General features: G+C 48.8%; 1 protein-coding gene across 1 annotated transcript; it reads left to right on the plus strand.

The window, feature by feature from the left end:
- Positions 1 to 250: 250 nt before the first annotated feature.
- EDDM13 (epididymal protein 13) lies at positions 251 to 20,936 on the plus strand. Its single transcript, XM_043900695.1, has 13 exons — positions 251 to 258; positions 1,085 to 1,200; positions 3,602 to 3,619; positions 11,477 to 11,635; positions 12,020 to 12,037; positions 12,880 to 12,885; positions 13,685 to 13,693; positions 14,609 to 14,617; positions 15,271 to 15,297; positions 16,069 to 16,095; positions 17,909 to 18,033; positions 19,190 to 19,227; positions 20,628 to 20,936. Exons 1-13 carry the CDS (start codon positions 251 to 253, stop codon positions 20,650 to 20,652), a joined length of 585 nt encoding a protein of 194 aa, XP_043756630.1. The 3' UTR covers positions 20,653 to 20,936.
- The last annotated feature ends 4,032 nt before the right edge of the window (positions 20,937 to 24,968 follow it).

The raw sequence follows: 24,968 nt of genomic DNA on the forward strand, positions 1-24,968 counted from the left end.
AAGCAGTGGTTGTTAAATAGTTGAAGGCTTGGAGACATGATCAGTATACTGTGCGTAAAAGTAAAGGACTTTGAATACTTCATGCACGAAATAATCTTTTTTTTCTTTTTTTGACTTTTTTTTTTCCTGCCGTGTGGCCTGTGAGATCTTAGTTCCTAACCAGAGATCCAACCCCTGGTCTCGGCAGTGAAAGTGTAGAGTCCTAACCCACTGGGTTGCCAGGGAATCCCCCAAAATCACTTCTTAAGAGATGTACAGGTAACAGATCATTCATTCGTTGTTGTTGTTCAATCGCTAAGTTGTGTCTGACTTTTTGAGACTCCATGGACGGTAGCCCACCAGGCTCCTCTGTCCATGGATTTTCCAGGCAAGAATACTGGAGTGGGTTGCCATTTCCTTCTCCAGGGGATCTTCCCGACCTGGGGATTGAACCTGTGTCTCCTGCATTGGCAGGCATATTTTTCACCAGTGAGCCACCAAGGAAGCCCTCAGAATATTTTTTAAAGCCACTTATAGGTCACGAGTCCTATACAAACAGGAGATGGGAACCATAGGATGACAAGGATCAGGCTCAGTGTAAAATTATTCTAAAATGTTGTTTTAGGGTAGATAAGCAGGGACTTCCTTGGTGGTCCAGTGGCTAAGACTCCGAGCTCCCAATGTCGGGGACTCAAGTTCGATCCCTGCTCGGGGATCCCACATGCCACAACTAAGACCCCGGATAGCTAAATCAGTTCAGTTCAGTTAACTCGGTCCTGTCCGACTCTTTGCGACCCCCATGGACTGCAGCACACCAAGCTTCCCTGTCCATCACCAACTCCCAGAGCTTGCTAAATAAATAAATAAAAATTTTTGAAAAGTATCTGATGCATTTAACTCTTTTTCAGGTACCTAAAAAAAGAAAAAAAAGATGAATAAGCAGACGCCGGTGGGAAGAAGCAGTCTGTGTGTCAGCCCCTGGTGTCGTGGGCACGGAGTGGACGCTTGCAGCCTCCGGGTGGCTGGAGGGTGTGTGTGGGCAGTTGGCTTTGCCCTTGGAATCTGGGAGAACAGCGAGTGACCAGAGTCCCATTGGTCCTGGAAGGAGCTCGTCCACCCCAACCCCCAAGCCCGCTGTCCACAAGTCAGGGCCCTCTCTGAAGATGTTCTTGCTGATTCTACTTTTCCTGGGACTGGCAGATGCCTGCATCCCCCGGGAAGGTAAGCCCAGCTCCTCCTGCCGTCTCCCCCTCCTCCATTTCTTCTTACCACGGGCAGGGGCCCGGTGGCTGGCCTCAGTGAGCCTCCTCGGGTCCAAGTCCAGGTTCCTTCCCGCTCCCTGTTTAGAAATTCCCATTTCCCCTTTCCCTTGGTGGAGATGGAGGGGTGGGCGAGTCCTGGGAATCATGGCTCCTGCCCTTGGAGACACATAGACTTGTATCTGAACGCTGGTTAAATCACCAACTCCTTAGGTGGCAAGGTAGTAAAAAGAATCCACCCAAGACTGGAGACGCCAGAAACTCGGGTTCAAACCCTGGGCCGAGAAGACTCCCCTGGAGGAGGAAACAGCAACCCACTCCAGTATTCTTGCCTGGGAAATCACATGGACAGAGGAGCCTGGTGGGCTACAGTCCATGGCGTCACAATGAGCGGGACACGACTGAGCACTCACAACAATCTGTGACACCGGGGTGGGAGTGATTGTCCCGCAGAAGTGGTGCTAACCTGTCCTCTACACGCTTTATCAGAGATGATGTGTTGGTGAAGTGCCTTATTACCTGTGATGTTAAGTTTGATCACTGACCAGCTGCTATTTTCCCCTTTGTAATTAATAGATAATCTGGCTGAGATCACTGGGAACTTCACAGATATCCTAGTCCTCCTCAAACTTTCCCCCCACGAATTGCAGCATCCATCTGTGGATCTCATCTGCCAAACTGATTGTTGTAGTTTTGCATGATCGTGATTTTCTATTTCTCTTATTCCTGCTACATGTATCAGTTGGAATGCTTCTGTAAGGAAGACTCAATGCTTCTGCTCTATTTATGTATTCAAGTAATTACATCAATATGAATGCATGGATATTTATTTTATCAACAAAAAGTAACAGCTTATCTTTTGATGGGTAGAAGGGTGATGGCCACAAGTTCTCTTTTGGATGCTAAGTGTGAAGGGCCTGTAAGATGTGCAAGACCGCCATGGGTCACAGGTTCCATGAGAGCAGGGTTTGTGATGTCTTTTTTTCTCCTGTACCAGCATCTCTCTCCCCACCAGTGTCACAGATACCTACAGAGCAGGAATTGAGTCTAATTCACCTGTGCCCCCAGCATCGAGCACAGACCAGTGGCCAGTATATGTGGCTGGTGAATGTTGGATGGATGGATGATGCATGGATAATGGATGGATGACAGGTGGATGATGGCGAGATGGATAAATTGATGGATGATGAATGGTTGGATGGGTGGATAAAAGAACAGATGGATAGTGAATGGGTGGATGGATGAAAGGAAGGATAGATGGATGGTGAATGGTTGGATGGGTGCATGAAAGGATGGATAGATGGTGAATGGGTGGATGGATGGATGAAAGGATGGATGGATGGTGAATGGGTGGATGGATGGGTGAAAGGATGGATGGATGGTGAATGGGTGGATGGATGGAAGGATGGATGGTGAATAGGTCGATGGACGGATGGAAGGATGGAGGGATGGTGAATGGGTGGATGGATGGAAAGATGGAGGGATGGTGAATGGGTGAATGGGTGGATGGATGGAAGGATGGATGGTGAATAGGTCGATGGACAGATGGAAGGATGGAGGGATGGTGAATGGGTGGATGGATGGAAGGATGGATGGTGAATTGGTGGATGGATGGATGGAAGGATGGATGGATGGTGAATGGGTGAATGGGTGGATGGATGGATGGATGGATGGTGAGTGGGTGAATGGGTGGATGGATGGAAGGATGGATGGTGAATTGGTGGATGGATGGAAGGATGGATGGTGAATTGGTGGATGGATGGATGGAAGGATGGATGGATGGTGAATGGGTGAATGCATGAATGGGTGGATGGATGGATGGATGGTGAATGGGTGGATGGATGGATGGTGAATGGGTGGATGGATGGAAGGAAAGATGGATGGCAAATGGGTGAATGGATGGAAGGATGGATGGTGAATAGGTCGATGGATGGATAGAAGGATGGAGGGATGGTGAATGGGTAGATGGAAGGATGGATGGATGGATGGTGAATGGGTGAATGCATGAGTGGGTGGATGGATGGATGGTGAATGGGTGGATGGATGGAAGGAAGGATGGATGGATGATGAATGAATGGCAGTATGGATGGACGCTGAACGGATGATGGTTAGATGGATAAATCAATGGATGGTGAACAAGTAAATGGACAGATAGATGGATAATGGATGGCTAGAAGGATGAGTCAACTTAAGTAGCTTTACCGATAGACTGGATGGGTTAGTGTGTCTCCAGTGACACTTTCAGCTCTGGGCTCCTTGGGCACTGCATTGATCTGAGTCTAATGCTGAATTCTCTCCCTGCGCCCTGCTCCCTCCTTCCTGTTCCTGCTGGGATCCGGACGGCCTAACACTTTCACCTCCAGTTGCAACTGAAGAAAAAAGTAAGAACTGTGAACATCCCAAGTCTGTACTCCCATAGCCAGTTCCTTTCAGATTCATGTAGATTTTAAGACCCCTCTGGGGATTCTAGGGCAAAGTGGGCTTCGTCTTGGGGGCCAGGGCATCACTAGTAAAAGCAAGCCATCGACATCTCTGTCTTCTAGTGACGCCTGCTGCCCAAAGGGCTGTTCATCCATCCTTTTGTCTGGGGAAGACAGGCTCAGTGCACGAATGGAGAGCTCTCATCAGAAAGAAAGAATGGTTGGAATATTTTCACTAGAGTTATATTCTGACACACACACACATATATAAATAAAATCTATCTGTAGGATTCATTTATAAAACTGTAATGCTAGAGATGGGTCCTCGGAACTTATGGTTGCTGGGGGAAGAATAAGGGGAGGGACAGTTAGGGAGTTTGGATGAACATGGACACACGGCTGTATTTAAAATGCATGACCAACAAGGACCTATTGCGGAGCACGGGGAAGTCTGCTCAGTGTCATGTGCAGCCTGGACGGGAGCAGGGCTTGGGAGAGAGTGGACACACATGTATGCATGCCTGAGCCCCTTCACTGTTACCTGAAACTATCACTACATGGTTAACTGGCTATACCCCAATACAAAAGTAAAAGTTTAAAAAAAAGAAGTAGAGCTCTCAACATCCTTACCAAGAGTGTAACCAAGCCGTTTGATCTTTGTCTAATGATACATGACAAACTACGCACAAACAGCCTCTCGTGAAACCCCTCACCCTGTGAGAACAGGCCAGGGTAAACGAAGGAAGGCTGAGCACACACAGAGTGGCTCTTAGAACAAGACACAGCTTCTCATTCTGGGGCCCCATCCTATCTTGGGCTTCCCTGGTGCCTAAGCTGGTAAAGAATCCGCCTGCAATGCAGGAGACCTGGGTTCGATCCCTGGGTTGGCAAGATCCCCTGGAGAAGGGAAAGGCTACCTACTCCAGTATTCTGGCCTGGAGAATCCCATGAGCTGTATAGTCCAGGGGGTTGCAAAGAGTCGGACATGACTGAGCGACTTTCACTTTCAACTGAAGGAAGAAAGGCGTGCATGCGGAAATCATCTGAGGTGGATAAATTACTGTTAATTCAAACTTCTCTCTTGCTTTTATCTTCCATGTTGATCCCCTGACTCCTGGTCCTGTTGTCCTTTTCCAGTCAAATGTAAGTCTGATCTCCTTCTGACTATGTAACTAGGGAGCCCTTCAACCGGAGGAGGAAGGGTACAGGGGACAGGGAGATGGCTGTCTGTCATCTTCACCCTGGGCCGCTCACAGGATGCTCTCAATCTCAGCATGGCTCCAAACTCAGAGCCTGCAGATCTCTGGGGCCAACCAGATGGACTTCGGGGAGGTAAACCAGCCTCTGTAATCTTGTGCAAAACTGGGTGTGAGAATCTCGGTGGTTTCCTGGGAATATGGACTTTATAGCTGCGATCAGATTTTCAGTAGGACCTTGGGCACTAACACGTACAACCGGACTGGACTGCGTTGTGCGGATTCATTGGTGGGCTGTAGATGAGAGAAAGTGGGTGCAGACTGGCCACGGCTCCCTCCTTGCCAAGTATTAACCATCCTGGTCTCTGACTACTGGTTGTTATGGAGACCCTCATCTGCCACCCTCCGGAGACTCAGGTGTAAGGGGGGTGGGTGGTTGGATGCCCCAGACCATGGTGTCTCAGGGTTTCTTGACCTCTAGGATAAATGTGTCTCGAGAAGGCAATGGCACCCGACTCCAGTACTCTTGCCTGGAAAAGCCCATGGACGGAGGAGCCTGGTAGGCTGCAGTCCTTGGGGTCGCTAAGAGTCGGACACGACTGAGCGACTTCACTTTCACTTTTCACTTTCACGCATTGGAGAAGGAAATGGCAACCCACTCCAGTGTTCTTGCCTGGAGAATCCCAGGGATGGCGGAGTCTAGTGGGCTGCCGTCTATGGGGTCGCACAGAGTTGGACACGACTGAAGTGACTTAGCAGCAGCAGCAGCAAAGAGGCCTATGGGCTTCCCTGATGGCTCAGGGGTAAAGAAAGACTTGGGTTCGATCCCTGGGTCGGGAAGATCCCCTGGAGAAGGAAATGGCAACCCACTCCAGTCTTCTTGCCTAGGGAATCTCATGCACAGAGGGGCCTGGCAGGCTACAGTCCATGGGGTCGCAGAGTCGGACATGACTGAATGACTGAGCACACACAAAGAGGTCTATGGTTCTTAGAACAAGGCACAGCTTCTCATTCTGGGGCCCCATCCTGTCCTGAGACCCAGGGGATGCAATGGGGTATAAGGGACGAATTAACACATTTCACCTTCTCTCTGATCCCCACCGGCTGCCTTTGATCCTCTCCTTCCTGCTGTTTGCATGGACAACAGTGCTGAAAGGTAACATTTTTGTTCCCTCTCTCTCCCTTTGGGCTCTGATAGCCCTTGGCCGACGGGGTAATTTTTGCCTGCCTTTCAAGGATCTTTCTTCTTGTGACTGTCCATAGCCCAGCTTCTAATCTAGAGACATTAAAAGTCGAGACTGGATACCTTGATGAAAAGAAAATAGTGCATCTCTCTCTCCTTCCCCTGTAAAAACTAGTTGATCAGAATTGAGTACATTTCTGTGGTCCTCTTGTGACTAAAGGAAAGCCATTTGGTTGTAGAGCTAAATTCAGGTCTATCTGAGATCTGTGGAGGAGGACACGGCAACCCACTCCAGTATTCTTGTCTGGAGAATCCCATGGACAGAGGAGCATGGTGGGCTACAGTCCATGGGGTCACCAAGAGTTGGACACAACTGAAGTGACTTAGCACACATAATTCTTCCTTCTTCTGTCTCCATGGCCCTCGCCATGAACATACATGCAATCATCTCTGTGTAAGCTTGTTATTATTATTATTATCAGTATATAGACAACTTAACCCCAACCCTGCAATGGATATTAATATACTCACCTTGTGGGTGAGGAAATAGAACTTTATAGAGGAGGTTGGAGAGACTTGAGTTTGAATTTTTGTGCTTTCATTCATCCATTGTGTGGGGCTTCAAAAATTAATACAATATCTCAGAGCTTCAGCTATTCTCATTGACAACATGAAGACAGTTCTCTAACCTTAGAGGGTTGGTGTGAAATCAGTAGAAGGAAAGAGCATTTGGTTTTTTTCCAGAGTCAGTGAAGAATAGTTTATTTCTCTCTTTCCTACCTGGCTGAAGAATGGCCCATGAATGTTTCCCCCCTACCCCCGCTCACTTAAATCTCCCTGAAATCAAACACAAAGCCATTCTCAATAATCTCACCTAGCTGCTCCCTGCGCCCACGGTGGACTCTGTTTCCAAGCCTGTCCCAGCTCCCAGCATCTGATCTCACTTTTGGTTTTCTCCTCATGGCTTCCTCTCCGTGATCCCTGGTCCCACCGCTCTGTACCACGTCTGTATCCTCCACCACCATGCTGACTCTGGATCGACTGCTCTCAGGAATCGTAGGTAAATACCTCACCACATTCAAGATGCCCTCAGACTGTGAACTTTGAGGGGAAACTCTGAGCAAGATTTTCTGGGCATTTGACGTATGTCTGGAGCCATGCTTGGGTGACGGAAACCCAAAGATGGGTCATGTATGCTCACTCTTAAGGAACTCAGAGACTGATGGAAAACACACACACACACAAAACCCAGAAATTAGATTAGAGACACTGATGTCTGCTAGTGGTGATGGGGCTGAAAAAAGGGATGATGAGAGTAATGGGGAAACCCTAAGTCACACCCGAGCTCTCATAGCCATACTTTCCAAAGAAGAGAGCTTATTAAATCCGTTGAACTGGGGAAATCCACTAATTAGGTATATTTCCTTCTGTTGCATTTGCACATCTTTCGTTGTGTCTTCTTCTCCAGGTATGATGAGCAGGCTGTCGGCAGATGGTAAGTGTGAGAATTCTGTCTTTTCTTGTCTTTCTCTTCTCTTGTCTATAAGGTAATGCAGATTTATGGAGTTTTGTGTTTTTAGTTATTTATTTAAATACAGTGTTTTGTTTATTTATGTTTTCTTTATTTCGGAAGAACCGTTCAGACAGTATCTGATCACATTTTGTCTCTTAGAGTTTTAAGGTAATGGAAATTTTTATTAGTGTGGAATGAGAGCACTAGAATTTTGCATGAGAAATATCATGTGGTAGATTTTTTTTAAGTTATAAAAGATATATGCACATGAGAAAAGTTGTAGGAACATAAAATGAGAGTCAAAATCTTCCCCTCTATCCTATTCCCAGTTCTACTGTCTTGGAACAGCCACTGCGACTAGTCTCCTGTGTATTCTTACAAGAAATACGCTTAGACACGTAGATCTTCAACTTTTTGAGGTCAAGACCCAAATGACTGGGTCAAAGAGCAGAGGCCTTTTAAATTTGGACGGAAGTTTAACAAACTTACAGTTCCATAAACCACCTACAGAATGCTAATTTCCCCACCCCTTCAGCAACATGGGGAAGCATCTAGCTTTCTGATTTTTCAAAATGGGATGGCTGAAAAAACTTGTCCCCACGGTCACAGGTAGAGAGGCTGAACCCCAACAGAAGTTCCTGCTATATCTACTACTATCCAGTCCAATGCTATCGTTTATATTTTCCTGTAAAGGACTCCACTTTAAAAGGACTTCCTTTATTTAAAAGCTTAAATAGATAAACTTGCAAAGAAAGCCTTACATTCCTTTAGTCAGTGAAAAGTCAGTAACATTTGTTCTAAGAAGATGCAATGCAAAGAAATAGAGAAAAACAACAGAATGGGAAAGACTAGAGGAGAAGGAAATGGCAAACCACTCCAGTATTCTTGCCTAGAAAATTCCATGTTCCATGTTCCATGGACAGAGGAACCTGGTGGGCTACAGCCCATGGGGTTGCAAGAGTCGGACACGACTTAGCGACTAAGCCACAGAGATCTCTTCAAGAAAATTGAAGATACCAAGGGAGCATTTCTTGCAAGGATGGGCACAATAAAGGACAGAAATGTCAAGGACCTAACAGAAAGCAGATGAGATTAAGAAGAGGTGGCAAGAAAACACAGAACTGTACAAAAAAAAATGTCTTAATGACCCGGATAACCACGACGGTGTGATCACTCACCTAGAGCCAGACATCCTGGAGTGTGTAGTCAAGTGGGTCTTAGGAAGCATTACTATGAAAAAAGCTAGTGGAGATGTTGGAATTCCAGCCGAGCTATTTAAAATAATAAAAGATGATGCTGTTAAAGTGCTGCACTCAATGTGCCAGAAAATTTGAAAAATTTAGCAGTGGCCATAGGGCTGGAAAAGGTCAGTTTTCATTCCAATCCCAAAGAAGGGCAATGCCAAAGAATGTTCTAAGAGGATAACTTCAAAAATAGACATAATGAAACAATGGAAATAAGCATTAATTATAATGATACTGATGACTGCTGAGGGTCTTTGTCTGAAGACAGTTCTCTCTTCAGTGGAAAGGAAGACCAGAGAGCATTAGAGAGAGGTTCTAGACAAGTTAGCTTCGTTTTGAGACTTTTTAGAAGAAAGAGAATTGTAAAGTGAACTCGTTATTAGCTTACATATTCCCACCATGTGACTCCAAAGGAATGACAGTGAATCTGTGTCCACCTGAGACCTTTCCAGCCATCCCTGGAGGTTCCTGTCCCAGTGCAGAGGACACGCCTGGATCTGGATCTCCAGGCAGACGGAAATGTGAACTGGACTTCCAGGGTGGATACGCCTGGCCTTTCAAGCCAGCTCTGTTCTTTACCAGCATATGGGCCCCTGGAGCAAGGCTGTTCTCTTCTCCCATAGAATAGGGCTAGTAATCCATGCTATAAGGGGTGCTTCTTAATGTTATAATAAAATATAACATTCTATATGTTATAAAAAACATATGATGTTATTATAAAATCTATGAAAAACTCAGGTACTAGGGAGCTGGTTAAAGTGGGCCCAGCTCCCTGCACCCCGTTTGTCCAGGGGTTCTGGAGTCCATAGCCCTCATCACTGCTTCTGCTCCTTCAAAGACAACAGTTTCTCACTTCTGTCCCCTTGGGTTCCTGAAGAGCTCTGTGTTTTCTCTATGTCCCCATCAACCTAGAAGCAGAACCCTCCTTCCCTGGTTTCCGTGAGAAATCGGCTGAGACCTACGAGTAACAAGAGCGTGCAGAGCAGCCAGAGCCCTGAACGGATGGCCTTCTCCCATCTCTGCTCCCTCTCTCTCTTCTCATCTCCCATTTTCCTTCTTCCCACCCTGCCTGTGGAGTTCCAAGACCTTCTTCTCACAAGCTGAATAATACAGGACTCCCTAACGCCTACCCTCGAAGAATCCTCTCCATCCAGAAATATCAGAGCTTTATGGGCCACGACCTCCCTCCTTGGAAAACAGCCAGACTTCATAAACAGTGAAATGTGCTTCTTAGTCAACATACAACACGGCTATAAGGCAAAGATCAATGTCAGATAGACATTACGAAGCAAAATAACCTCAGATCCAGAGTTGAGTGTGGATAAAGCCACACAGTCAGGGCTTCCCTGGTGGCTCAGTGGTAAAGAATCGCCTGCCAATGCAGGAGACCCACCTTCGATCCCTGGGTCAGGAAGACCCCCTGGAGGAGGGCATGGCAACCCGCTCCAGGATTCCTGCCTGGAGAATCCCACGGACACAGGAGCCTGGCGGGCCGCAGTCCATGGGGTCGCAAAAGACTCCAACACGACTTAGCAAATAACAGCGGCTACAGAGGCCATGGTCGCGGCTCACAGGCCGGAAACCGTCTGTACAGACACGAAAACTGAGAGCCAGAAAGAGGAAGAGCATCAGAGGCAAAGTGGTAACTAACAAAAATTTCATGCGGGACTTCCCTGGTGGTCCAGTGGTTAGCAAGACGTCGCCTTCCAATGCAGGGGGCGTGGGTTCCATCCCTGGTCAAGGACCTAAGGTCTCAAAGGCCTCCAGGCCAAAAAGCCAAAACATAAGACAATATTGTAACAAATGCCACAGATTTTAAAAATGATCCACATCCAAAAAAAAAAAAATTCTTTAAGAAAATTTCATGGAGCATCTTGGAAAAAGCCAGTATGTTTCAGGGCTCTGCTTCGATCGTCTCATCACCCCTCTGAGACGGGTGGATCCCATTATAATCCAGAGTGACTCTGTGCGCCCAGGACATGCCTAGTTTTAGCCTTAAAACTCACTCACCCAGTGAACCCCTTCAAGTCCTGGGCCAACCAGGACGATCGGCCATCCCATTATAATTGCACTTTTATGAGAAAACCAAGCCCTAGAGAGATGGGGTAAGTTGCCCAAGAGCTGAGTCCAAGTCTTTCCCTGATTGCCCATCGCTCTTAGTGTAAGAACGCCGCGGCAAGACAAAGAGAACGCCGGAGTAGTAAGAGGCTTTACTGGGCAATCGCTCCCAGGCGCGAGCAGGTGAAAAGCGGGACTCTGCAACCTGTGGGAAGGGGGCGACACTTATATACCCTGGCGGATGCGGAAGTGGCGGGACCTTTCCATATATGGTTAGAATCGGGCTCTAGGGTGCTGATTGGACTTTTCGGTCTCATGTCAGTTTTTGATTGGCCGGAGTCTTGGCGCCTTCGCGTCCATCAGTCTGCCTGGCAACGGGCTGTTGATTGGTGGATGTCTGGCCCTGGGACTTATCCGGGACTTTCCGGCGGGGGCTTCTCTGTCAGCATTTTCTAGCTGGCGCTTTCCCGCCTGCGGTCAGCGTGACCTTTCACTTAGGATGAAGCCCGAGGTCTTTAAAATGACCCACAGGGCCGGGCATCATCTAACTCTGGACGTTCTTGTCCCCCCGGTCATCTTCTCCTGCCGTGTCCCCTCGGCGGGTCTCTCTCCATTCTTCCAAAGCTCCAGACTCCTTCCCACCCAGGACTGTCCCACCGCCGGGAGCGCGTCTCTCTCTCTCTCTCCCCTCCAGAGGTCTTCACCGGCTAATCCCTCCTCATCTTTCAGGTGTCAGACTCAGTGACAGTTCCTCCAAGACGCCTTCTCTGGCATCCCCACCAGGTCAGCAAACGCCGCCCCCCCCGAGCAGGTTCCGGCCGCACCCAGAAGCCCTCGCCCTGCCCCGGATGGGTTTCTGATTCGCGCGGCCGCCTCTCTGGCCTCCGCGTGCTCGCGTTCCCCGAGAGTGAGATGCTTGTCCGGCTCGCTTTCTGTGTAGCCTGCACGCCTTGCACACACCAGAGGCCCCACCAGTACTAGTTAGAGAGAGAGAGGGAAGGACCGCGCCTCCACCCGCCTCGTGTCCAATGGCGCGTTGCCTCTGTCTCCTCTGACTGGTCAGGGAGTCTCGTTTTGCCTGTCCTTATTTCCCGGTGTCTTGACGCTTATCTCTGTCTTCCCTCTGCACCTCCGTGGGAACCTGGCTGCTTGCACCCTCGCCTCCAGACAGGACAGAGGAAGAAAGTAAGTGCTTTTTCAATCCCGAGTCTGTGTCCTTGAGATGACATTCCCGTAACCCTCTCCGGGATCATAGCTTGTTCAGTTGCTCCATCCTGTCAAGACTCTTTTGTGACCCCTGTGGACTGCAGCCCGCCAGGCTCCTCTGTCCCCGGGATTTCCTCATTAAAAATTCAGGGGAGGGGAATTCCCTGGTGCTCCAGGGGTTAGGACTCTGCATTGGGTTTCAGCCCTGCTTGGGGAACTAAGATCCTGCATGTCCCCCAGTGCAGCCAAAAACCAAACAAAACAAGCTGCAGTGGAAAAAAACAACGGGGGGAAGTGTTGGTGCAGGCCCTGGCATTTAGATATTGTCTTGAGGTCAAAAGCAAAACTGTTAGAAATAGGCTGCAGTCGGGCTGTGCTTGTAACGTTTCACAACCATTTCTGTGGGGAGAGGGTCTGCAGGGGAGCCCTGGTTTGCACGGACTGCCAATTTCTGTGGTGTAAATGCTTTATCTCTGGGCTGATCTGAAGCCACCGAGTTTTAAGGCATGGCTCCCCAAACTGAGGCTTCCCAGGTGGCTCAGTGGCAAAGCAACCGCCTGCCAATGCAGGAGATGCGGGTTCAGTGCCTGGGTTGGGAAGATCCCCTGGAGGAGGAAAGGGCAACCCCCTCTGGTGCTAGTTTTGCAGTGTTTTTGTGAGTCTATAATTAGCTCACAATAAAAGCTTACAAATAACTTTAAGAATGTTTAATGGGTGAACAAAGGATGTGCTGGTGGGGGGTGGTGTGTATTTGATCCTACTCTCTTGCTCACTTTTTTCCATGTTGACCCCCTCATTTCTGGTCCTGCTGCACCTTCCAGTAAAAAGTGAGTTATTCTTCCTTTTCTCTGGTAATTCGGGTGTTCTCAGACGCTGAGACCAAAAAAGTAAACAGGAAAGAGAAGGGAATCTTTGGATTGTTCTCACCTGGGGACCCGGGTTGAGAGAGAGCTTCTGCTAACAGGGTCTCCATCTGTCACTCTTGACTCTGAAGGGGGCTCAGACTGACCCGCCGGGGTCCACAAGCTCCCTGAGACTGCACGCATAAGCCCCAGAGTTTGTGGTTTGCTGGGGTGGGTCTGAGGCTGTATGTATGACTGGGTGTGTGAGCGCACGGCCATCAAGGCCTCCAGATTTCATCAGAAGCCGAGGACCACAGCCCCAGCACGCAGGGATGTACTGAGTTGCGTGTATTTGCTGAGAGGACAGTTCAATGAGGAGGAGCTCGGAGCCACGGCTCCCTCTTTGCTCCTCCCTCCTGAGATAGAAAGGGAGAGAAAGGAGATAAAAGTGGGTCAGGGCATCTTCTTCTGAGGAGCTTCCTCATCTCTGGGGGACCAACGCTCGAGGGAAACGGGTGTCTGGGGAGTCTGTCCACCGGGATAAACAGGGCTCCAAAGGAGACAAGTGTAGTGGAAGCAGGCAGAGTCCCCACCCTGGCCCCTGGCCACCCCGTGAGATCTGGGGGCACCTGCATCCCACTGCAATGGGAGGGTCTCTCTGGAGGACCAGCAGGGTGGGATGAACCGGGAAGAAGCCAGTCACACTTCTCATCCTCTCCCTTTTCTGTTGATGCCCAATGGCTCCCGCCGGAATTTCTCCTCCCCACCGCCTGCGCCTCGGCAGTCCTGAAACGTGAGTTTCTTTTTTCACATTGTCCCCGCGTCTGTCTTGTTCCCTTTCTTATCTCTGTGATGAGGTCCCTTCCCAGACACAGCCTCACCGATCACAGAATCTTTCTTTTTTTTTTTTTTTTTATTAATCCGGGGACTGGAAAAAATGGCTGCATGATTTTCACTTTCTGAAGGGGGGATGTCTTATGGGAACCAAGGCCCTGGTCAAATCAGGGATATGGGCAACGTTCTTACGACAATGGTGATGACTGTAAGGAAAATTCTTTCAGGGTTTCCTGGGCACCGGGCACGTTTAATATATTTTGTTGCGTTTCCCGGTCCAGGTAGGCATTATTCATCTGAAGTGTCTAAGGTGCCTACGACATGGGGACGGCAAATATGTGGGGCAGGCGTGGGGGCTGCCTTTCCAGCCTGACTCTGATCCAGCGCCAGTTCCTTAAGCCACTGGCTGTTGTTTAGTCGTTCAGTCGCGTCTGACTCTTTGAGACCCCATGGACTGTAGCCCGCCAGGTCCCTCTGTTCATGGCATCCTCCAGGCAAGAGCACTGGAGGGGGTTGCCATTCCCTTCCCCAGGGGATCTTCCTGACTCAGGGATAGAACCCGCGTCTCCTGCACTGGCAGGCGGATTCTTTACGGCTGAGCCACCGGGAATGGCTTCAGCCACTACATTTCTGCTCTAACCCACATGGCGGGGCTTCCAACCATCTCCCCTTCGCGGCTCCGCACCGTCTGCCTGGGCTCTGTTCTCATTTGCTCCCAGTGTCCGCATCTTCTGATCTTATGACTTATTTTTTTTTTTCCTTCTATGGTCTCATCTCTCACGGCCCCTTGGACTCAACGCTCTGGACTTTGTCTGCAACCCTGAACACCGTCCTACCTCCCGGACCACATCTTCTTCTGGATGGATGACATCAGAGATCCTCGGTAAATAATCTCACTCCATGCGTGCCCCGAGATTTTGGCATGGGAAGTTTGTTTGGGAAAAGAAAATTCTTTTTTAAAAAAAGATTTATTTGTAGCCGTGCTGGGTCTTCGCGGCTGTGAATGGCTTCCTCTAGTTGAGGGGAGTGGAGGCGACTCTCTAGAGGTGGTCTTGGGCTTCTGCTTGCGGTGGTCTTCTCGTGTTGTGGAGCAGGAACTCCAGGGTGAGGCTCAGTAGCTGTGGTTCCCAGGCTTCCGAACACACAGGCTCCACAGTGGTGGTGCTTAGGTGCTCCGAGGCATGTGGGGTCTTCCTGGACCGGGGATCTCGGGTCTCTCCCACATTGGCAGGCGGATTCTTTACCACTGAGCCACCAAGGAAGCCCGGGAAGAATATTCTTTTTAACTCTCCGTACGGGATAGGACTGTGCAGGGCAGTGGAAACTCAAAGATGAACCTCACACGCTTGTACCTCTAGATAAACCCCACACAGACTGATGAGGGGACAGGCAGATAGTCTTAAGGCAATATGAACGTCCTGAGGAAGCGATGAGAAGATAGGAGAGGCAGCTCGGCGTGAGTCAGTTGCATGTTGTTGGTCTAAGGGCACTTAGCAGGCTGCCTTTGGCAATTCTATCTCTATATTGTCTCCACAGGTTTGCTGAGCCTCCAGGTACTGAATGGTAAGTAATGACCATGCTAATTGGCTCCACCATTTGCTTTTGCTCCTGGACACAAAAATATAGACTTATCTGCTTTTCTTTTTTAATGTTGGAAGAGTCTTTAAATGGCATCAAACCTTACACTCTTGGGTTTTGCTTTAAATTTCTTTTTCAATTTTTAATTGAAATCTTACACTCCTTATCATCATCATTTGAACATGATAAGTGTCTTTTTTTTCATTCATCCAACGACAGATACTAATTAATATTAGCCGCTCTATGATCAGTCCTGTTCTAGACGTTAGGGATACAGTAGGGAACAGTTCAGAAATCTGCGTCCAAATAGAGCTGATGAGAAGAGGAAGAACACGAATACATAGAGAAATAGTGGGTTAGAAGTCTGTTGGATGCTAAGCCCTGTGCAGATCACAGAGGAAGGGAGATGGGAAGGCAGGGTAGGAAAGAGGGATGCATTTTTAAAAGGTGATCAGGGAAAGTGACTTTGACAAAGACTTGGAGGAGGTGAGGGAGCCAGTCACGAGCACTTGTGGGTGGAGGGTGTTCGTGGCAGAGGGGACAGCGGGTGGACGGGCCACGAGGCCGCGCAGTGCCTGAGGCCAGGGACTGCGGGGGGCTGGGTGCGTTCTCGGCGCTCCTTATCTGGGGCGCGCAGAACCACTCTTGACGGTTTGTATTCATTTCAGAATTTGTTGATGATTTCTTTTCTTCCTTCCCCCCCCCTTCCTTCCTTCCTTCCCTTCCTTCTTTGCCTCTTTCCCTTCCTCTTTTTAGAAGAATCAAGCGACTGCAAGGAAGAAGGTAGGTGCATGGCATCACGCCTGTTCCCATCGACAGGCCTGCGAGTTCCCTTGGTCTGTGTTAAGACAAAGCCTTAAGGAGACACAATTTCAGGTGGCCAAGGTCAGGGCTTCAGAACCTGAGAGGATGTCCTCCTGAGGGGCAGCCAAAGCCTACAGACCACCCCACCCCCTGTACTGCCCATGGGTACCAAGGAGGCCGAGCACAATGAGGTGTGATTGGGAAACGTCTTGGTTTTTCTTCGGTCACTTCTTTTGTTGATCGCTGAGGTCCAAAAGGGTTACTCGAGGTGAAGAAGGACATTGAAACTGATCCCAGCACTGCCAAATAAATAATTCTTTAAAAAAAGATTTGCATACATTTCAAAGGGACAGCTAAAGACGCCAAATGATTGATCCTTTCAAATTGTGCTGGAGAAGATTCTTGAGTCCCTTGGGTTGCAAGGAGATCAAACAAGTCAATCCTAAAGGAGATCAATCCTGAATGTTCATCGGAAGGACTGATGCTGAAGCTGAAGCTCCAATACTCTGGCCACCTGATGCGAAGACTCATTGGAAAAGACCTTGATGCTGGGAAAGATTGAGGGCAGGAGGAGAAGTGGGAGGCACAGGATGAGATGGTTGGATGGCATCACTGACTCAATGGACAAGAGTTTGAGCAAACTCTGGGAGATAGTGTAGGACAAGGAAGCCTGGTGTGCTGCAGACCATGGGGTCACAAAGAGTTGGACACAACTTAGCAACTGAACAACAACAATGAAGGGACAGAGAAAGGCATTACAACCACAAAGTAAATTCTCTAAGAAAAGGGGAGGGGGTCTGCCTTCCTGAAATTTCAACAAGGAGCTTTTTTTTTTTTCTCATTTTCCCCTTTACACTGGTAATGTTCTGGTTTTTGACTGGAGGGCCTGTTTAGTGAGGTGAGTTATATGTGTCAAAAATGCAGAAATAGCAAAGCTAAAACCACAAGATCAGTAAAATAGTACTAAGGGAGAGTTTATCGTGCAAAGAATAGTTCTTAACCTGGGAGCTTTCAAATTCAAAACTGATATGAGATGCAGGAGCAGGGTGTTCCTCACAGGGTAGCTTATAACGTGAAATTGAGGAAATTGTTTATATTTTAAAATGATGATTATTACAGTGGGGTTTCCTGAGGGCACAATGGTTGGTTCAAAGGGGACTATCTTCAGCCATTTTGGGGAAGATGACTTAAGTTCCTCTCATGATTATCAGAGACATTTAAAAGAAATGATTTAAATTTTGCTTATGTTCCTGAAAGAAGCAAGATTTAATTTAACATCCATGACTCACGTGGCTTCCTCCACTCCGGGAATTTTCAAGTGTCATCTCCTTTTTAAAAAATATCTTATTAGTATTAGGGTTTTTTTGTATGTAATATTAAAATGTAACACTTTCTTTAAAATTTAAAATGTGAAAAGAAGAGGGAAAGAATATTGAGCAAGTAAAACTGGGCTTGTGCCCCAGATGGGGTCTGGAATGAGGAGGTGACAGGGTCATATCTGGTGTTAGATCCCTGTGGCCCCCAGTGGGAGCTGGTCTGGGGAAGAGGAGTGTGAAGTAGAAGGCTGGTGCAATGGCAATCAGAAGGAGATGTGAGACTGGTGCCTTGCAGATGGAGAGGGGAGGTGAGGGCACCCAGTAGCAATGGACCACATTTCAATCCCAGAAGCAGGTGGATTGAGGGTGTGGGGTTCAGAGGGATATCTGTGTGGACAGAGTCGCGGGGAAGGCAGGATGTCCACACAGGGGGCAGCACGCCTTCATGTTGGTCGTGTCCACTTGGATCTCCCCAGTAAAGTTCCTCCCAACGGCCACCACCCCCAAGAAGCCGCTGAAGCAGAAAACCAGATGGAATGGGCTGAGATGTGCCTACATGATGGTCACCTTCTTGTTCGTGTCCTACAACAAAGGAGACTGGGTAGGAGGAGCCAGGTTCCTAAAGGTGGAGAGGGAGGAGGAGAGCGTGGGAGCACGGAGGAAGGGAGGGAGGAGCTGGGTACCTCGTGGGGGAGGAGGGGGTGAACAGATGGAGGGAGGAGGAGAGCGTGGGAGCACGGAGGAAGGGAGGGAGGAGCTGGGTACCTCGTGGGGGAGGAGGGGGTGAACAGATGGAGGGAGGAGGGGGTGGGGGGGAGCACAGAGGAAGGGGAGGAGGAGCTGGGTACCTCGTGGGGGAGGAGGAGAGCGTGGGAGCACGGAGGAAGGGAGGGAGGAGCTGGGTACCTCGTGGGGGAGGAGGGGGGTGAACAGATGGAGGGAGGAGGAGAGCGTGGGAGCACGGAGGAAGGGAGGAAGGAGCTGGGTACCTCGTGGGGGAGGAGGGGGGTGAACAGATGGAGGGAGGAGGAGAGCGTGGGAGCACGGAGGAAGGGAGGGAGGAGCTGGGTACCTGGGGGGGGGGGGGGGGGTGAACAGATGGAGGGAGGAGGGGGTGGGGGGGAGTGCAGAGGAAGGGGAGGAGGAGCTGGGTATCCAAGGGGTGGGCAGGATGTCGGGGAAGGCAGTGAAGATGGGGAGCGCCTTGCTGCACTTGTAGAAGGAGCAGTGCTAAGGGATTTGGGGTGAGAGACGGGGAATATGGGAGGGCCGAGACGATGAGCCCCAGCCTTGCACCCTTGCTTAGATGAGTGGTTCTTCGATGAGGCTGACTTTGCCACCCAGGGGACACTCAGCAGCGCCTGCAGACATTTCTGGTGGTCACGTCTGGGGGAGGAGATGCCGCTGGCATCTGGTGGGTGGAGGCCGGGCACGTGGCTTCCATAGGACGGTGCCCACAGCTAAGGCTGAGCCGGGTCAAAGTGGCAGGGCTGCTGAGGTTGAGAAACCCCAGGTTAGAGCACCGTGTTGTTTACTGGGATGAGTGAACTGGCTGGAGGATGGGGCAGTAAGAGGGGAGGCTGGATAGATCAGCCAGATCACGGATGTCACCGCCCACCACCGCCGGGGCGGGGAAAGGGAGACAGGCAGGAAAGAAGAAAGGAGGCGTGGGGAGGGATGGAGGGGGAGTGGTAGAGTTGCCTCACCAATACCGTTTCTTTCTGCTTCCGGTTCCCCCTCTTCTTCAACCTCCCAAGTGTTACTGCCATTACTGTAACCCGGAGGTGGACAACAGGTATGTCCCACGGGGGAGAGGGTTTGTCCACTGCCAGGTGGGGGTGGGGGCTTGGTTCAAATTCCCCAGGTGAGTTTGGAAATGCCAACTGTAGAATCACAGAGTTGAATGGAAAGTTTCAAGTTCATCTCCCTAATCTCAAGCCACAGCTTACCAATGATAAGGACGTGGAGAGCAGAAAGGATTCATTTGTGAATTCCCTCAAAGGTTATGTGGGATTTTTTTTTTTTTAAAGGTGTGGCAGAATACACATAACATAAAATTTACCATGAGTGACGTTTCGTACACTCACCATGTTGTGCAGCCCTCATGGCAATCTAGCTCCAAAAACTTTTCATCATCCCTAAAGGAACCTCTGCAACCATAAGCAGTGTCTCCTCCCAGCCCCTGGCAGCCACTAATCATCTCTCTCTCTCCATCTCTGGATTTACCTATTCTGGACATTTCGTATACACGGACTCATATACTATGTGACCTTTTATGTCCGGCTTCATTCACTCAGCATGTTTTCAAAGGCCATCAGGGCTATAGCATGTATCAGGACTTCATTATTTTTCAGGACTGAATAGTATTCCTTTGCATGGATATGTGCCTGTTTATTCATTCTTCAGTTGAAGGACATTTGAGCTGTCTCCACCTTTTGGCTATTAATACGCTGCTAAGAACACTGACACACAAAATTTTTCCTTGAACACCTGTTTCCAGTTCCTTGGGGGTACACACCTAGGCGTAGAAAGTCTGGGTCATGTGATAATTCTATGATTAACGTATTGAGAAATGCAGTCAGTACATTTTTATCAAGTAACTGCACTATGATGAATTCTGGATTCACTGAAAATGGTTAAATGGTGAACTTTATGTCATGTGAATTTTACCTCGATTTTTAAAAACTATAAAAAGTAAAAACAGGTGTGAGCTGGAGTCACCCCCTGGGGCTGTAGTTTTCAGACCCCCTGCAGCAGACTGTGACCCCCTTCTGGAGCAATGAGATGCTCGACCTATCCCCCAGAGCCCAGAGCAAGCCTTACATATTCACCCCCTGCACCAACCCTAGGTGACCCCAGTGGGCTAGGCTAGGGGTGCAGCAGGGAGTGTCCTTGTGCTCTTGAGGCACGCCCCCTAGTGGGAGGGCAGGGAATAAGTCATCTGAGCTTCCTCGAAGATGCTGTGACAGACAGGAACTGGAGGGGGTAGGTTTTTCCACTGAGTGTTCAGAAGAACCTCTCTCTGAAGAGAAGATATTCGCATGGTGAGATGGCGAGGAGCAGCCGGCTGAGATTTAGGGAAGCGTGTCCGGTGGGTCGGAGGGGCAAGGTGGGCAGAGTCCATAGAGCAGACAGCCGTCCAGGATGTAAACCGATGCTCAAATACATTTCTCTCTTCTTTCTTCCCTTCCTTAGAAACAATCCCTGCTGTGCCTTCTAATTGCCCTTCTCCATCTCAGCTCAACCCTCACGAGTCCTCCATCTCCCAGCTAGTCGGTCTGGCCTCTGGGGAAACCTCCGTGTTCCTAGACTGCCGATTTGGAGGGTAATGCGTCGAGTCCTTTGAGGGATAGTGTCTGTCTGCCCAGAGGCATGGCCAGAAGGTCTCTGTGAGCAGAAGCGCTGAGAGAAGCTGAGTGAGCGTCCGCAGTGGTCTCCTCCACAACTCCTCTTTAGCCTTTTTCAACCCTTCCCCAATGTTTCTGTAATAAAAGGTACACGTGCTGAATGACTGAATGCCTGCTTCTTCATCGAGACTTAGCTGTGTGGGGTGGCGGTGGAAGTCGCTCAGTCGTGTCTGACTCTTTGTGACCCCGTGGATTGGAGCCCGCCAGGCTCCTATGTCCATGGGATTTCCAGGCAAGGATACGGGAATGGGTTGCCATTTCCTTTCTCCAGGAGATCTTCCTGACCCAGGGATCGAACCCGGGTTCCTGCATCGCAGGCAGATTCTTTACCGTCTGAGCCACCAGGGAAGCGAAGAACCCTATCTATCGCGTAATTCTAGCGGCAACCCTTGAAGGAGGTTCTACCGTGCTGCCTGCCTTGTAAGTGGAGAATACAGAAGACTCCTTTCCATATCCCAGCTCCGCCCTTCACTGGACGGCAACTCTGCAGAGGTTATTGTTTTTTCACTGCCGCCTTTTACTCTCTATAAAAGTGGGATATTAATAGTGCCTAACCACCTTGATGAGGACCAGTTGTTTCGTTCACCAAGAAGTTGGTTAAAACGGGCAATGAGGGGCATCCCTGGTGGCGCAGTGGATAAGAATCTGCCTGCCAATGCTAGGGACACGGGTTCCATCCCTGGTCCGGGGAGATTCCACATGCTATGGGGTAACTAAGCTGGTGCGCCAACAACTACTGAGCTCAAGCTCTAGAGCCAGCGTCCTGCAACTACTGAGGCCCGCTCACCTAGAACCTGCGCTTGGAATCAAGAAAAGCCATCGCACTGAGAAGCCCGTGGACCATGAGGAAGAGGAGCCCCTGCATGTCACAACTAGAGAAAGCCCTCAGAAAGCAACGAAGACCCAGCGCAACCAGAAAACTTTTTATTAAAAAAAAAAAAATAAAAAGCACGATGAAAAATACTCTGAAATCTGTAACTGTACACACATTTGCCAATGCTTTCCTATAGCACCAGAGGTTTCATTTTGTTTTTAGTTTGGGCCTATGGAGAAGGGAACGGCTCCCGACTCCCCTGTTCCTGCCTGGAGCATCCCATGGGCAGACGAGCCTGGTGGGCTACAGTCCATGGGGTCGCAAAGAATCAGACGTGACTGAGTGACTAACACTTTTTTCTTTAGTTTGGGTCTAAGGACCTATATGTTCCAGTCTGCTCCTTAAATGGGGAGCAAACACTCTTACACAGCAATGTGAGGCAGGTGGAAGCCAGGGAAGACGCTCCACCCCCTACAGTGGACAGGACGGCCTCCAGACACAAATGCCAATGATGCTGAGGCTGAGAAACGTGGGTCCACTTTCCAAGACCCCTCGCTCAAAACATCCATTCCCCCTGTTCGATCCCTGCTGTCTCCATGGCAAATGGCGCTTAACAACGGGCATTTAATAAAGAACCGCTAGATGAATAAACGAATGCCCAGGGATGCCTAGGGTAGGCGGGGGTGCTCCTGAGACCCTTCAGTGGCCTAGCTCTCAAGAAGACAGGCCTGAAGTGGGAAGTCTTGTGTTTCTCACCAAACTGGGAGCAAAAAATAATAGTAAATAAACAAAAAAGAGTGAATGAATCCAGCAAAGTGTCTGAGGACTTACTAGGAAGCAGGCACCCAGGCACGGTTATTTATTACTGATTGTTTCAATAACAGAGCTTCGCCAACACCAGGCGGGAAGCTCAGAATCGCCCAGTTCAGTGACTGAACTGAACTGAACTGAACTGACAGTCTCCAGACAAGAAAGTTTTAACCTCTTGGTTACATCACCTACCATTTCCAGTTCAGTATTTGTGACAGACTGGCAGTAGTAACAGACACAGAAGTTCAAATGATGTCTTGAGGCCATATTTATAAATCTGATCTGGACTTCAGTCAGTTCAGTTGCTCAGTCGTGTCTGACTCTGCGACCCCATGAATTGCAGCGTGCCAGGCCTCCCTGTCCATCACCAACTCCCAGAGTTTACCCAAACTCATGTCCATTGAGTCGGTGATGCCATCCAACCATCTCATCCTCTGTCATCCCCTTCTCTTCCCACTTTCAATCTTTCCCAGCATCAGGGTCTTTTCAAATGAGTCAGCTCTTCGCATAAGGTGGCCAAAGTATTGGAGTTCAGCTTCAGCATCAGTCCTTCCAATGAACACCCAGGACTGATCTCCTTTAGGATGGACTGGTTGGATCTCCTTGCAGTCCAAGGGACTCTCAAGAGTCTTCTCCAACACCACAGTTCAAAAGCATCAATTCTTCAGCGCTCAGCTTTCTTTGTAGCCCAACTCTCACATCCATACATGACTGCTGGAAAAACCACAGCCTTGATTAGACGGACCTCTATTGGAAAAGTAATGTCTCTGCTTTTTAATATGCTGTCTAGGTTGGTCATAACTTTCCTTCCAAGGAGTAAGTGTCTTTTAATTTCATGGCTGCAGTCACCATCTGCAGTGATTTTGGAGCCCCCCAAAATAAAGTCTGCTACTCTTTCTACCGTTTCCCCATCTATTTGCCATGAAGTGATGGGACCGGATGCCATGATCTTAGTTTTCTGAATGTTGAGTTTTAAGCCAAACTTTTCACTGTCCTCTTTCACTTTCATCAAGAGGCTCTTAGTTCTTCTTCACTTTCTGCAATAAGGGTAGTGTCATCTGCATATCTGAGGTTACTGATATTTCTCCCAGCAATCTTGATTCCAGCTTGTGCTTCATCCAGTCCAGCGTTTCTCAGGATGTACTCTGCATATTAGTTAAATAAGCAGGGTGACAACATACAGCCTTGACGTACTTCTTTTCCTATTTGGAACCAGTCTGTTGTTCCATGTCCAGTTCTAACTGTTGCTTCCTGACCTGCATACAGGTTTCTCAAGAGGCAGGTCAGGTGGTCTGGTATCCCCACCTCTTTCAGGATTTTCCACAGCATATTGTGATCCACACAGTCAAAGGCTTTGGCATAGTCAACAAAGCAGAAATAGATGTTTTTCTGGAGCTCTCTTGCTTTTTTGATGATCCAGCGGATGTTGGCAATTTGATCTCTGGTTCCTCTGCCTTTTCTAAAACCAGCTTGAACATCTGGAAGTTCACAGTTCATGTATTGCTGAAGTCTGGCTTGGAGAATCTTGAGCATTACTTTACTAGTGTGTGAGACGAGTGCAATTGTGCGGTAGATCTGGACTTACTGTTTTGTATTTGTCAAGAATCAAATACAAATGATTGTGTCAGGAATACAAATACAAATGGGGACTGGAAAAGTCTGTTCACAGTGGCCCGGAGTGAAGCCTTTGATAAAATTTACCAAGAGAAGATGGCTGGGCTTCCTCAAGCCCTATTCCCATGGGAATGATGGCCTCATATCCCTGGATTAGGTGTAAATGCTGAATATCCTGATGTTCTGGTGTTCAAGCATGCTCATAGGAAGCAAACTTTAATCCTACAGTTCAGTTACACACTTCATTGAAAATAACTGTGTTCCAAGAATACTATTTCATACTAGGTGGAAGTCATATAAAACTAAAGGTTCAGTGCCAGAAATGAAATTTTAATGTAATATATACACGTTAAATACACACCCACTACACATGCATACACAAAAAAAGAAAACCATGTTCCTTATTAACTGTAACCTACTGCTGCTTCAAAAAGTTACATGATATTTCAAACACACAGAATAAGAGGAAAAAAACCCAGTATTTAAAAATTCATGTGAGTTCTGATTTGTTAAGAAATAAAAGTAAAAGGCTTCCAGGTGGTCTAGTGGGTAAGAATGGGCCTGCCAATGCAGGGAACGTGGGTTGGGTCCTTGATGGGGGATGATTCCACATGCCCTGGGGCAACAAAGCCTGTGCGCCACACACACCTACTGAGCCCACACTCTGGAGCTCGGTGAAGCACTTCTAAAGCACTAGTGTGTGTACTTGGCAGGCGGGGATCATGATGATCAGCTTGTGCACAGTTCTCTGATTGGCTGACGGTGACAGAGCAGGGCTGTGTCACACAGGTCAATATTATCAGGCCTTAGGTTGCAGGAGCCCTGGGGCTATGTGCTCACCGTCGTGAAGTATAATAGCTTGTCCATTTGGTGGGAGAGAGGGGTTCACAG

The sequence above is a fragment of the Cervus elaphus genome, chromosome 4 (genome assembly GCF_910594005.1).
Source record: "Cervus elaphus chromosome 4, mCerEla1.1, whole genome shotgun sequence".
Lineage (NCBI taxonomy): Eukaryota > Metazoa > Chordata > Mammalia > Artiodactyla > Cervidae > Cervus > Cervus elaphus.